Source organism: Lemur catta, chromosome 6 (assembly GCF_020740605.2).
Source record: "Lemur catta isolate mLemCat1 chromosome 6, mLemCat1.pri, whole genome shotgun sequence".
Taxonomy (NCBI): Eukaryota; Metazoa; Chordata; class Mammalia; order Primates; family Lemuridae; genus Lemur; species Lemur catta.
The window spans coordinates 4,377,934-4,393,133 of record NC_059133.1 but is presented as its reverse complement, the minus strand read 5'-3'; the positions used below and the strand labels follow the sequence as shown (position 1 = coordinate 4,393,133).

The 15,200-nt window shown below is 48.6% G+C and overlaps 1 protein-coding gene and 1 long non-coding RNA gene across 7 annotated transcripts in view; one reads left to right on the top strand and one right to left on the bottom strand.

Annotated features, from left to right (window-relative positions):
* The window catches only part of ARHGAP8 (Rho GTPase activating protein 8), a 64,715-nt gene that overhangs the window by 47,046 nt on the left and 2,469 nt on the right, over positions 1-15,200 (top strand). For 5 of the 6 annotated variants that reach the window (XM_045552812.1, XM_045552808.1, XM_045552810.1 and 2 more), the window contains 4 exons: positions 3,419-3,492; positions 5,283-5,360; positions 6,111-6,239; positions 15,040-15,143. In XM_045552812.1, coding sequence (XP_045408768.1) covers positions 3,419-3,492; positions 5,283-5,360; positions 6,111-6,239; positions 15,040-15,143 — 385 coding nt within the window. The remainder of the gene's footprint in view (positions 1-3,418; positions 3,493-5,282; positions 5,361-6,110; positions 6,240-15,039; positions 15,144-15,200) is intronic. The other variant, XM_045552813.1, reaches the window with a different exon arrangement.
* LOC123639229 lies at positions 7,814-13,649 on the bottom strand. The gene is made up of 3 exons (XR_006735668.1): positions 13,475-13,649; positions 7,968-8,259; positions 7,814-7,842 (listed from the first exon to the last, which is right to left on the bottom strand). It is a non-coding gene; the product is annotated as an uncharacterized LOC123639229 (long non-coding RNA).

Here is a 15,200-nt window from a genome sequence, read left to right as displayed (position 1 = left end):
GGACCGTGGGCCAGTGCACTGCACGTGGCATCCCCAGCCCGACGTTCTCTGAGCGGCTGTGCTTCTCACGGGCAGCTTGGGGCTTCCAGCACAGAGGTTCCTGCGACGGCAGGTAGGATAAATTCCTAGGTGTGGATTTACAGGATCAAACGATCAATTTTTAAGTACTAGTCAAGCCATCGGATGGAGTCCTCGGAAGGGCATCACCTTAGTGGTGGAGCTAAATTAGCCCTGGGCTAAAGACTGTTCCAGAGTCTCCCCAACAAAGCAATGCCTGAAGGAATATGCCTGTTTCTGAATGACTTAATGCAAGATAGAACAAAGTTCATCTTCATTCAAAGCAAAACAGTAAAATCCAGTCACCAACGATGTAAAATTCCCAAAGAAAACTTAGAAGGCATGCACAGCAGGAAAACGGGATCCTGGCCAGGAGAAAGTCAATCCATAGAAACAGACCCAGAAATGACCAGGATGATGTGATTAGCAAACAACGATGTTAAAATAGCAATTATAAATGTGGTGCATGTGTTCAAGAAACTAGAAGAAAATATGAACATGACGAAGAAATATTTTAAAAAGAAACCAAATGGAACATCTACAGATGAAAAGTATAATTTTTAAAATGAAAAATACATTGGATAGCATTAACAGCAGATTAAGTATTACAAAAGAAAAGATTAGTGAACCTAAAGACATAGTCATAGAAATTACCTAAAATGAAGCACACAAAGACTAACCTGTGGCACAATATTAAATAGCCTTATATAATTGAAGCCCAAGAAAGGAGGAGAAGGTGGACAAATATTTGAAGAAATAATGGCCAAAATTTTTCTAAATTTGATGAAAATAATAAACTCACAGATCAATGACCTCAATGAACCATTTGCACAAGGAATGTGAAGAAAGCTATACTGAGGCGCACACCATAACCAAATTTCTTAATATCAGTGACAAATTTTAACAGAGAAAAAACAGTCCTACATATACAGGAACAAAGATAAGAGTTATAGAAGATTTCTTATTTGAAGGGTGGAAACCACACGTTATTGGAGCACTATCTCTTTTAAGTACTGAAAAAATATCTGAATTTCTCAATCTAAAATTATATACGCAGCAAGTTTTTCAAAAATGAATGTCAAGTAAAAACTTTGAGATAAAAGCCAAGAGAATTTATTTCAGCCACCTACACCATGAGAAATGTTAAGGGAAGTGCCACAGAACAAGACACATAACGCCAAATGGAAAGCTGGATCCTCACGAAGGAATGAAGAATGCTGGAAACGGTAAATATATGAGCAAATAGAAAATAAATTTATTTTCTCACTTTAAGAATATCTTTTGAAAGTAAGTTGACTTTTTAAACGAGAATAGTAAAGTGTAGTATGAGGCTTAAAACCTTAAAACATGTTGGAGTATTCTATATGACTTAAGAACACAAAGGATGGGATGGGAGAACGGAAATATACTGTCATGAGGCTTTTATGTCATAAGTAAAGTAGTATAGTATCATTGTAAAGTAGACTATACTACATTAAATATGTGTAACATAAAACTAGGGCCATCGCAAATAAAAAGATACATCTAATATATTAATAGAGGGGATGAAATGGAATCCTAAAAAATACTCCATTAACCAGCAAAACAAAGAAGAAAAAGGAAACAAAGAATAAATATCGAATTAGCTTTACATAATTGACATGAATTGGCTAGTACCTAGGAAGTGGGCTTTTAAAGAGAGATACCCAAGGTTGAAAGGGTTTTTTTTTTTTAAATAAGAAACCATTGATTGGATTGTAGATAATGAAAAGCTAGGGTTTGCCCTCTTCATGTCTACTCCCCTTCCAAATAGTTGTATCCAAAAAATCTGGTGTTCCCAATCCCCAACCTTGCCCCCCCCCCATTAAAACAAACAGGGATTGATTTATGTCCCGCTCCTGAATACATGTAAAATTTGTACAAAAATATCTTCTATGAAAATGATTTGTAATCTGTAGACTTAATACCTGGGAGATGTCTTGAGATGTAAAATCCCATCCTTTGGGTTGTGGGTTTTTTGTTTTCTCCAAATAAATCTGATCTTTAAAGTTCAAAAAAAAAAAAAAAAAGAATAAATATCAAGATGGTAGACTTAAACCTAGCCATATTGGTAATTATATTAAATCTAAGTGGCCTAAACATTCCAATTAAAAGACAGAGATTCTCAGGTTGGATTTTAAAAAGGAAGATATTACTGATGTTTAAAATATGAAAATATAATAGATACTATAAGGTAAAAGTAAAAGAATAGAAAATGCTACACCATGCAGCCACCAACCAAAAGGAAACAGAAGTGGCTGAATTAATATCTGAGACAAAGTAGGCTTCAGAACAAGGAATAAGACCAGGTACTGAGAGACATTTCATAATGTTAAAGAAGACATGATACTCCTATAAATTCATGCACTAGTAACAGATTTAAAATACATGAAGAAAAAGCTGGTAGAACTGAAAGGAGAAATAGACAAACAGGCAATTTTAATAGACTTCAATACCCTTCTCTAAAGCATTGATATTAATAGAACAAGTAGACAGAAAATCAATAGCCTACAGAAAACTTGAACAACACAACCAAATTAACCCATTTGATTTAACCAAATATGATTTAAGAACATAAAGAAGCAAAGATTTTTCAGACATTGGACAACAGCATAGCACCGTGACTCCTGAGAGAAAGGAAACAGGACACTTGAACACACTACCTAACAATAGCAAAACAGGCTCTTTTCAGCCAGAAAGTGGCGGAGCAGGACTTAAGCCACGTGTGTCTGACTTCGAGCCACTTCCCCTCTCCAGCACGGTCTCTCAAATGTGCTGCTATAAGGAGACAAAATTCAGATGAGGAAAGAGAAAAACATGTTGAGTAGGAGCTAAAGTTTCTTTACTTGAATTTTTGTTTCAAAATAGCACAGTAAGAGACAGAGTGTTAACCTGTCTGAGGTACCATACTGGGTTTTTACAAGTATGTTTTTTAATTGAATCAGCATCCAGCCCAGAGCACCTGGTTCTGCTTGCACAGCCAAAACTTCCCATGTGTTTCCATGTTCGGAATGCCCTTCTCTCTTTTGTCCTCTGGCAGGCTCCTACTCATCCCTCAAAACCCAGCTCTGAAGTTCCCTGCTAGGGAAGCCCTCCCCAACCCCCTGGTCTTCCCTGTATCGTGTGTATCCCTCTGATGGAGTTCTCAGATGCTACACTATCGTTTTTTATTATTTTGGCCTCTCTTTTGGCCACCAGACTTCCTGAGGGCTGAGGCTGCGTCTCTCTCTCCCTGGACAGCTCCCGGGTCCTGTGTTTTCACAGCGCGTGGGGAGGACCAGAGCCTGTGCTCGTCGTGCTCAGCACACCCAGGTAAAAACTTGCTTTCTTTCTCTCCCCTCAGCCTCAAAGACAAAAATCACGGCGAACTCATCCCGCCTGTGCTGAGGTCCACGGCGACATACCTGAGAGAGAAAGGTGAGAGCGAGCTGGCTCCAGCCGGGGACCTGAGGGCTGCCGGGTGTCCCTCCCTGGGAGGGCTGTCACGGATCCTGAGCGCCCCTCGGGCCGGGGACTTGGAGAGCTGGAGCCTGTCCAGGGGTGTGACCAGGAAGGGAGGGGGCTTGAGCACCGTGGCTCCAGGGGTGGGCTCTGGCCTCAGATGGTCTGGGTTTGAATCCCGGCCCCCCCCCCCATGTGCTAGCTGTGTGACCTTGGGCCAGTTCCTGCCTTCTCTGGGCCTCCTTCCCTCATCTGTCCAGTGGGGTTGACAACAGTACTTGACCCACAGGGTTGTCGTGAGCCAGAATGAGGCAATGTGTGCAAAGCACTTCAAACAGCGCTGGGCTGCAGGAGGTGCCCTGGATGGTAGCTCCGCCGGAGTGATGAGCTTTGGTTTGCAGGCGCCATGGCCAGGGGGGTGGGTGAGGTCAGGGACTTGGAGAGAGGCGAGCTTTGCGGCCTCCGAGACTCCTGAGGTCAGAACTCGGGGCCACAGCGAAGGTGCGTGGAGGCTGCTTTTACTCGAATGGGAGGAAGTGGTTCCCGTGGAACAGAGGGGCTTTAGAGAGGAGAGGAGAGGGGGAGGGGTGGGGGGAGGGCAGACAGGGTCTGGGGACCCGGAGAGATGGCGGTGGCTTGGATCGGGCAGGGCCAGTTCAGGCGCAGACAGGGGGCACGCTGGGAAGCTGTTTAAGAGACAGAATCGTCTATTCAGCCTGCGGGACGCAGCTGCTCCGCCACCGAGCCTGTCCGGGGCCAGGTCGGTGTGGAGCCCCCCAAGTGCAGGCTCTGGGGAGAGAGAGACAGACGGAGTTTGCTCTAGGAAACCCGGTGCCATCGCCTTTGTCCATTGTACCTGTCACTCAAGGCCGGGCCTCCGGAAGTCTTGCTGCGGCGGAAGCTCCTTCCCCGCCCTGTCCCCGGCCCGTGCACCCTTCCCCGTGGCTCCCCAGGGCCCACGGTCTGAGTCCGTGGTAGGACTGGGGTCTGCATTAGTGAGTTGGCCGTGTCGGGGGCTTCCCTGAAGTGACAGCTGAACTGAGCCCTGGAGGATGGTGGGGTGTCAGCCGGGGGGCGGCAGGGACAACCCCCTACCCCCCGGCTTAAGGAAACGTGAGTCACTGCTTTCATGAGCCAGTCACGAGTGCCGAAGATCCTCTGCACGCTGACGGAGGCAAGCTTGCTTCTTTGACATGATCAACTCTATCGGTGGTGTCAACAGAACTGGGACTCTTCCCTCTCTGCCCCGTCCAAAATGGTAGCCGCTACCCCCGTAGAAACAGCCCAGTAGGGCACTTCCTATGTGGCTTGTGCGACTGAGTGGACAGAATTTTCATTTTATTTAATTTTAATTAAATTTAGATTTAAATCCCACGTGCAGCACGGCACAGCCCTAGGTTCTCAAGGGAGCAACGTGTCTGCTGGCCTCCTGGGAGCCAGGCACTGGGCATCACTGTCCAATCCTCGCTGCAGCCCTAGGAGACAAGAGCCAGTGGCCTTACTCTGTAGACAGACAAGGCAGCTAGGCTCAGAGAGGCTGAGTACTTTCTCCAAGGTCACACAGCTGGTAGGAGGCAGAGTCCCCCTTGGGGGATCAGGTGGGCTGGGGATATGGAGATCTGAGGGGTGAAGGTGAGGGATGGGGGCCAGGACAGCATTCCCTCCTGCACAGGAGGGCTGAGGTGTGGGCAAGGGGAGTGATAGAACCTTCTGGGAGCCCAACGTGCTGGGACCCGTGAGATGCCTAGAGGCTCCTCTCCCTGCAGGACTCCGCACCGAGGGCCTGTTCCGGAGATCAGCCAGCGTCTCGACCGTGCGCGAGATCCAGAGGCTGTACGATCAAGGTGAGCATGGCCCTCGGAGCCCGGCCCCATTCCCGCAGGCGGCATAGCCCCATCCCGCCTAACCCCGGAAGGGCTGAGGGCGGGGGGCAGCTGCCTGGGAGCCGCTGGGGAGCACCCTGTTGTCCAGAGATGTCATTTGCCCGTAGAGTGTCTCCACTCAGCCCAGGTGACACGTGGTCTCAGGGAGCTCCCTGCAGTGTTTCCTGGAGTCTTCAGTCGGCGGCCCCTGCCGGCCAGCTCAGCACAGCTTCCTTTACTGCCCGTGTGTGACCTCGGGTAGGGGAATGGCACCTAAGCCGAGGACATGTCACACTGATGCTAACAGAGCCGTGCCTCGCTGACAAGATTTGCCCCCACGTGTCCCTCACTGAGCGTCAGGGCTGTGCGGTGCTATGTGGGTTGGCTGTCCCATCCCAGGCCTGTGGGCCGCAGCGTTGTCTGTGCTGGGCACTGGGACAGCGACAGCAAAAGCTCTGACCCCACGTCCTAGTCAGGAACAGAACCACCCGCAGAGACAGCGATGGCCCACTGCAGCCTCCGCTGGGCGCCTGGGGGAGGCAGGGAGGGCCGGGCGTGTAGCTGGGGGATTCTGGTAGGGCCAGAGCATCCCATTTCCAGGTGGGGACAGTCATCCCCAGGACCTGTGGCTCCGGCATCAGGCTGTGCCCATCAGGAGCTCTCCAGCCATTGAGCCTCAGGGCCTGGTTTGCAGCCCTGGTCCAGCCCTCACTGTGCCGTGTTCTTGTGCAGGGAAGCCTGTGAACTTTGACGACTATGGGGACGTTCACGTCCCTGCTGTGATCCTGAAGACCTTCCTGCGAGAGCTGCCCCAACCGCTGCTGACCTTCGAGGCCTACGAACAGATCCTCGGGATCACTGGTACGTGCCTGCCCGGAGTGGGGGCGTCCTCAGTTGCCAGGGGCGGGTGGCTGAGGTGGCATCTATCCAGCATCATCCTGTTGCCACCTGGCCCTGCAGGGCAAGAGAGGGGGCCTTTAGGGCTGCCCCCACCACACACAGCCCGGCCCCACTGTCCGAGGGCAGGGAGGTGGGGTCAGGGTGGTGGAGGACGGCTCTGGACTTGGGGCACAGTGTCGCAGTTGGAGTCCTGCCTGGACCCCCTCCCTGTGCTGCTCTGGAGGAGCCCTCAGCCCTCTCGAGAGGGGCCCTGGCATTTCTCCCAGATTATCGTAGAACACCAAGTACATGCCACGGGGACTGAGCAGACACCCTCCCTCCATCAAACGCCCAGCGTGGCTGTGGCACAGGTTACTCGTAACGACACCGGCCTCGCAAAAGAGCCAGGGAATTTTTTTTTTTTTTTTTTTAATGTTTTACTGGGGTACAAATGTTTTTGGCTGCAGGTATCAACTTTGTTATGCGTGAGTCGGGTGAGCAGGGAAGTCTAAGGCGGGTGATGCCTCAGCGAGCTGCTCAGGTCTCTGTAACCAAACACTCGGTTTCTAAGGGGGCTTCTTCCCGCAGCCCTGTGAGCCCGAGGGGACCTGCTGTGGCACTGGGTGGGACACCTTAAGGACAGTCCTGAGATGTTCCTTCCTGCTGTGAACCACCTTCCTCCAGAGGCCTTTGTCCTGGGCCCTGGGCGGTGACCTCTGAACTCTGAAACTTCTCAAGGGCAGGGATCTCTGTTATTCACAGGGTCCCTGATGGTGACTCAGGATGGAGCCTTTCCGGAAGGACTAATAACATGGTTAGAGGGTTGGGGCTTTGAGTCACGTGAGGCCTCTGGGGAGGGCAGGGGCTGGAGGTTGGTTTCCATCCTACGGCCCCCCTCGAGGAGGCAGGACCCACACTCCCCACCCAGGGACAGTCACACCCACTTAGGCAGCAGTGGCTCCCACGCACCTGCCGAGGGCCAGGCCCGCTCTGGGAGGGGGCAGGTGACCATCCACAGACCAGATAGTCTGAACACTGACTTATTTTGTCTGGAGGACGGCACTGCCAGGGGCAGTCTGGAGCAGGCTGGGCCTCAGAGAGACAAATCCCAGGTGTGCACAGAGCCAGCTGTTGGGCGGAGCCAGAGGAGGCCGTCTGCTCTGTGTCCACCCAACAGCCGGCCGGGGCAGGGGTGGATGGGCAGGCATGATGGACAGTGGCCCACCACCCCCGTGTGCCAGGCTCTGCCCTAGAGAGCAGCTTCCAGACGTCCTTAGCCCCTGTGGAGGGATGATGGCTCCAGCCAAAACCCGGTGACAGGCAGATAGGTCAGGACCCCTCTTAGGGCAGTTCCTTTAAGAAGCTCGTAGGTGTAAACCCTTTCTCGTCACTCAGCACCTTACCCCCAAGGGCCCGAGAGCCGTCTCTCCGATGGAAGGACCCACGTCTCACGGGCACCGCTGCCTCCCGTCCTGAACACGCCACAACTTCGTTTCTCCTCTGGACGGGCACAGTTGGCGGAGTCACACTGAGTAACCCCGGCAGGGGAGGAAAAAATCTTTTCCTTCTGCCGTTGGCTGGGAGGCTGTAAATCGGACAGACAAGGGCAGATTAGCAAGAGAAAACGTGCCCAGTTATTTAGAAGTTTTAGGTGACACTGGAGCCTTCAGAAGGACCGGAAGACCCAGCTGGGCCTGAGTGTTCTCATACCAGGTTTCCTGAAGGTTTGAACAAACCATCAACTCGGTTTTTCGGGTCTGGAGAACGTTTAGTTGAGAAGATTTCTGGGTGTTGGCTTGAGGTGTCCTTACATGGAGTGAGGGGGGCAGCGACGAATTTCCTAGTTTGCGAGTTGCATGTCTTTGGTGAGGGCGTCGGGTGTGCCAGAGAACTTTCTGGGTGGTGTCCACGCGTGATCTGTCGCGCTGATTTCTGCGATGTTTTCTACCGAGTCCTCCAGCTTGGGGGGCTTTGGGGAAGGGAGTTTTAGTTCTTTACGATGCTAAGTCAGGAGACAGGGAGAAAACCGGAAATGTTAGTTTGGCGTGTGGTAGCCGACCCTGAAGGAAACTAGAAGAATTGAGAATCCACAAGTGTGCACTCCAGGTTTCCATGGAAGCATCACCTCTCTCTACGGTTCTGATTCTCAATCACGAAGTCGGTCTGGTCTCATCGTGTTTGGCCTGGTTATTTACACAAGTGCAGCAAGAAAGGTAGTTGACCCACGGAGGCTCTTTTTAAGTCTGCTTTGCTGGGACTTTGAATAAGGAATCTTAGATTCAACTATTTTAAAACCTCTTGAGGCCGGGAAGCCAAACCAAGAACTTGCCATCACACTTGGCCTGCAGCACCTGCAGATCTCAGTGCATTCCTCTCTGCTCAGGGTTCCCAATACATGTGAAGTTTCCTGGACCTGCCAGGAAGCGACCGTCCTCACTTGCCTGTGATGCTAAGACCCCTGCAGGCCGGGCACCAGCCGGTTTCTCCAGGGGCTTTGCAAGCAGCACTGGCTCCTTAAACTCAACCTTAGTTCCTTAGATCTGCCTGGTCATATCTGATTCCGTGCATATTCCTGAATACAACATTCTAGTCATAGCCTTGTTAATATACCCAATGTTTTCAATTGTGCCCTATTACAAAGAGAACAGATTCTTACTGAACTTACGCAAATAACTATATTGCCATGAAAATAAAAATATTCAGTAAGAGAAGGACTAGGGAGGGAGAAAAACAAAGGTTTCACTTCTATTTATGAGGGTATAATTTACCAAGAAAATGCAAACCATGTATAGGTAGCTTCAGAAGGGTTCCTTAAAGCCGGAAAAGCAGTAATGTTTCTTTTCTTTTTTTTTTTCAGACAGAGTCTCGCTCTGTTGCTCGGGCTAGAGTGCTGTGGCGTCAGCCTAGCTCACAGCAACCTCAAACTCCTGGGCTCAAGAGATTCTCCTGCCTCAGCCTCCCAGGTAGCTGGGACTACATACAGGTGTGTGCCACCACATCTGGCTAATTTTTTTTATTTTCAGTAGAGATGGGGTCTTGCTCTTGCTCAGGCTGGTCTCAAACTCCTGACCATCAAGTGATCCTCCTGCCTCAGCCTCCGAGAGTGCTAGGATTACAGGCGTGAGCCACCACACCTGGCCCCAGTTTCATGTAATTAATTCTCTTTCTGCTTGACCTTGGGCCCCCAGTTTTAGGAATCCATTCGTTTATTCCATTAGCTAGCTTTGGACATTCTTAGTCCTATGGTATGATCTTAGCATTATCAAAAACCTGTATTCTGGAGCACTTGTCAAGAGTCTTTTCTGTGAGTCTCTTTGAAAATGCAGCAGTTTGGGCCTCCATCTGATTGTACACTCTTTTTTTTTTTTTTTTTTTTTTGAGACAGAGTCTCACTTTGTTGCCCAGGCTAGAGTGAGTGCCGTGGCATCAGCCTAGCTCACAGCAACCTCAGACTCCTGGGCTCAAGCAATCCTACTGCCTCAGCCTCCCGAGTAGCTGGGACTACAGGCATGAGCCACCATGCCCGGCTAATTTTTTTGTATATATATTTTTAGTTGGCCAGATAATTTCTTTCTATTTTTGGTAGAGACAGGGTCTCACTCTTGCTCAGGCTGGTCTCGAACTCCTGACCTCGAGCGATCCACCCGCCTCGGCCTCCCAGAGCTAGGATTACAGGCGTGAGCCACCGCGCCCGGCCCTGATTGTACACTCTTATAGAAGAATCGAAGTAAAACAGAAACTGTGAATGATAAAAGACCAAGAAATGGCCATGGCTAAACACCTGATGAAAGAGTTCACTATCTGATGAGTTTTGTTGCACACAACAAAATAACTGAACAAGGGTATTGGCACATTTCTATGAACTTCATACAGTTTCTGAAATGCTTATATTACCACCATTTGCTTGTACTAACAAAACCTAGTGAAGGTTAAGCATCCTTTCTTATTGACAATGCCTTTGGTGCAATTTAACATTGCAAATAAACTGAATTATTTTTAACATTTCTCTTAAAATGTGAAAGAACATATCCTTTGAGTTGAAACAACTTCATTTAAAATTTGATTCTGGGAAGTTTTTAAAAAAAAAAAAAAGCCAAAATGTTTCCCTTGATTAAATAGGTTCATAGATTACTGTGAACTCCTTAAATAATCAAAGATATAATAAAGGTTAACACACCTTACTATTTTCAGGAATTATTCTGATAAGATACAGAATCTTGGTTTCCTGGGGAGATGACTTAAAGGAAAACTTTTTACAATTTCTTATTAAAAGCAGATCAATAAACGAAGAAAACTTTGATGTTCTATAGGTTTTATACCAGTATGTTTTTTTATATCAAGGCTCATTTTTTAAAAACAAACTATAAATAAATCCAGTCATATCTTAGCCAGCTTGGCCACACATCACATTCCTTTTCCAAAATTCTTTTTCCATAAACCTTCTCCAACTGTTTTTTTATCCATGCAGGTTTTGTCCTGTATTTTCCTTGCTCTGAAGCAACCAGTCATTTTACTTGAGGACAAAATTGCTGTCCTTTTCCTTTAACCAAATGCATCCTTCGTGTCTCCTACTTTGTCCTCCAAGGCCGGCCTGCTTTCCCCTTCCCATGCACAGTTGTTTCCCTTCACCCTTATTAGTTCTTGTAGTTTTAATTACATTATTGATAATTTTCACCATTAGTAAAACTGCCTTTACAGAGAAAACTAAGAAACAGACAATTGTGAACTGCCACACACACCATCTCTCTGCTGTGGACATGCAAATTTATGACCACACCATTTCAGAGCTGTTAGAGGCATACACTTCCTCATAGTACGATTTTTCAAAAAAAACATATTAACAGACTCAAATATATTTAGTCTCTCTACATCATATAAAAACAAGATGCCAAAAGTATATAAATTTATTTAGTAATAAATGTTTCAGTATTTTATCTTATTTAGAAATTATTAATGAATATCTATGACTTAACATAATTCTAAGGTTGCAAGTTACCAAAGAGAAACTACGTTCAGGCAGACAGAACATTGAATAAGGCTAGCTGTCCTCCCGGTAATTTCCCTTTTATCTGTTTTTAACCCTACTGGACTAGTAAACCTGAGTACAACGAAGCTGTGTGCTTTATTCTACTTAATGTGATGACTGAAGACACAGCTGTTTTTATTAAACCAACAGTATCAGACTAATCTAAAGGTTTACTCAAGTCACACGAACTTGAAAACTACATTTGAGTTAGTTTCTATATTTGAGAGTTTTAGGAATAGCTAATATAAGTGCTCATATCTCTAAGCAAATTTGAATAGAACTTTATGGGATTTTATAAATTAATTGGGTAATACTGTCCAGAGGTAGAAAAATACATATACATGACATACAGACACACATATAACATACAGACACACAGAGATCCTGTAACACTCTTCATACACAGTTTCGTACAAGTTTAGGTTAGCTGTTAGGGGTGAAAGCTTTTTATCAATATTTCAAGGAAAGACCCTTAAGATTTTTTTACTTGCCCAGTTTGTTTCCTTTAACCATGTTTTTTTGTTATTGTTTTGTTTTTAACCAAAGGTTAATACCTAGTCCAGTGGGACTCGAACCAATAACCCTTTTCATGGCTGACCGTAGATGTAAGAGGTATTCCCAAAGAGGGTGCAAAAGAGCCGGTCCCCCAATCCAAAGTTCGTCCCAAGACAGCTGGAAGGTGGCAGACGTAGATGGGCCCCTGCGAGTGGGCAGCGGTTGGTAGGATCGGTTGTGATGGGATGCCACCCACATTTCTGTCTGGCCACCTATAAATTCTTGGGACTCCAGCCTGACAGTTGGCCAATAACCTTCCCCACCCCCAGCAGTCAAAAGCCAAACTGGCTACGAAGACAAGCTCGCAGGACACAAAATGAGACAAAAGGAGAATCTTATCCTCCAACTCTCCTCCTCTTGACAAATGATACCAGAGACAGACAAGAGAAAGAATCATCAAGGAGCACTCAAAATCAAAAGCACAACAATGACAGGCCGGAGAACCAACTCTCACAAAAGTTTTCATCCGCTAGTACAAATTCTGAAAGGGAAAAGACAGAGACTTTCACTACCCTCATCCAATCGGGCCCTGCAGACAGAAATCCAGGGGGCTGGCTTTGGTGAGAACTTTTACACCTTTGGTCGGCTGTGTCCTGGGCATCTGCCACAGCCTCCAGACTGCGCGGAGTGTTCCAGCCAGTGACGTCCCATCCTCACCACTACAAACTGCAGGGCAGGAAAAGTATCTTTTCCTTCTACTTGTCTTGGGTTTATGGGCTAGGGCCCTGTAACTTGGACTGATGAAAGACGATTACCAAAAGACAAACATACCGCCTCGTTTAATATAAGTTTTACGTGACTCGGAGCCTTCATAAGCAAAGGAGGACCTGAAGACACAGTTAAGCCTGGGCTGTTAATGTAGGCTTGACGAATGGAAAGTCGCAGAAAAACATTGGGACAAAGGGGTATGAATCAAGGGCAGGGAAATAGGGAAACTTAGCAGGGCTTGTGTGTAGATTTCCTTTGGTGTCTCGCCATCTGCAGAGATCAGGATAGTCCTTCCCTGGGCGTAGGGAGGCTCTCACAGGGGGGTCTTATGATGCCACAGGTCCCAGAGTCCTTCCTGCACCTGCCATTTCTCAGGCTCCCTCAGCTTGTCACATTAATAGGCACAGGTGCCATTTCTCAGGCTAGTTACAGAACCACATTGCCCTTCCTACCTTTGTAAATTTCACTTTCCCAAACAGGACGCAGTGGCTGACACCTGTAATCCTAGCACTTGGGCAAAGGTGGGAGGATCACTTGTGGCCAGGAGTTTGAGACCAGCCTGGGCAACATAGCGAGACCCCATCTCTACAAAAAATAGAAAAAATTAGGCATGGTGGCACATACCTGTAGTGCCAGCTCCCCGGGCGGCTGAGGTGGGAAGATCACTTTAGTTGGTTGCAGTGATGACATCACTGCACTCCAGCCTAGAGATGATCCGGTGACGAAAAGCACAAGTCTCCCAGGGGTGAAACTCGACTCTGTCCTTTTTGCCCCAGGGAATGGGGCTGGGGTGGGGCAAACATTGCAGATTTTTAAAAGTCATCCTATGATGGACAAAACACAAGTACACCCCATAAAAAGCATAGCATGAGGGGATCTGCAATGAAACAGGGGACTCCGCCAGCCCCCGTTTTGTTTGCTCACTCACCGTTTTAAAAGACACAGCACGTTCTGAAGGTCTGGTTGTTGAGAACCGAGATGGCACCAAGGCTGGGGTCTCTCAGCCCAGCGTGGCTGAAACGTGACTCGGCAGAGGACGGCCAGACTTAGCAAGAACAGCAAACGTCGCCCAGTTAGACTTGAATTCAGGTAAACAATGAATGCTTTCCCAGTGTGTCTCAAACGTTGCATGGGGCATGCTCATCCTAAAAAATATTTGCTGTTTACCTGAAAGTCCAATTTAACAGTGTCCTTCATTTTATCTGGCAGCCCTGCTCAGGCAGGTGTCTCTCCTTGAAGTGAGGCCAGCCAGCCCTTTGGAGAGCACCCTGCAGGACGTGGGGTTTCCCGGGGGCCGTGGTGTGCAGCAAGGAAGGAAAGCGTTGCTGGGACAAGTGCCCAGGGGACAGCAGGGAGGTCCAGGGCACCGGCTCAGCCCCCAACAGATTTGGATTTGAGACCCAGCTTTGCCACTCACTAGCTGTGTGACTTGGGCTAGTCACCTAACTTCTCTGAGCTCACTTTCCTCATCTATATATATTGGGGCTATTTTGAGGATTAAAGGTGCATAAAATGCTTGGCATGGTTGCTGGCACTAGAGGCTGTTGTGACAGCTAGCTGGTCCTGCCCGCTTGCTGGGACGTGCGCCTTCTCAAGGGGACATAGTAAGAGCTGAGGTGACCCTGCGCCAATATCCACTCTGGGACCATAATTCTTAGAAAAATGAGGTTCGGGCTGGAACATCCAAAGGAACGGGGTGGTGGCCTCCAGGCTCAGGTGGCTCCTTGGAAACGTTCATTTCAAGGGAACTCCTTGTCCATTCAAATTACTGGGTAACAGCAGCTTTATCTCACAAAATGACGGCTTTTATTAAAACTCCAGCAAGACTTTTCACAGCAGGGAATTCACTCTGCACTTAGTGGGGGGGGGGGGTTAAGTGCGTTGGATGACACGGGTACGCCACAGCGGGTGTGAGCGTCCATGTGCATATGCGTGTGCATGCACGTGCATGCGTGTGCATGCTCATGTTGCAGTGGGAGCTTGGCGAGTGCTTCTTGGCTGATTTGGAGGTTGCAGAGCTCAAGTGGAGGATGTGGTTATGAGGGAAACCGTGGGTCGCAGAGCGTGGGACAGTCACATCAGGCCCTGGAGGGCAGGACGCTGCCCCAAGAGCAACGTGGTGTGAGAATCGTAAACAGGTAGTTAGTCCAGAGCAGGGCCAGACAGTGAATACTCTGGCGCCGTGGGTGACACATACAGCCTCTCTGGCAGTTACTCGGCTCTGCCACAGCAACACAAAAGCAGCCGTGGACCGTGTGCAAACAAACGAACGTGGCTGTGTTCCAATCAAACTTTACTGACAAAAGCAGGCGATGGGCCGGATCTGACCTGGGGGCGGCTGTAGTTTGCCAACCCCTGGTCTGGAACATTCCTGTTTATAAAGTGCTCGGGCTTTACCGGCTTCCTGGGAGATGCTAGTTCTATGGCCTCCTCCTGGGGGAGGGCCTCGGGCCCCTCCGGAGCCAGCTCAGGAAGGCCCCGGTGCCGTTGCAGGTGTGGAGAGCAGCCTGCGCATCAGCCACTGCCGCCAGATCCTGCGGGGCCTCCCGGAGCACAACTACGCCGTCCTCAGCTACCTCATGGGCTTCCTGCACACGGTGAGTGCGCAGAGCGGGGACACTCGGGGGCGGGGGCAGGGGGCCTAGGCTCCTGCC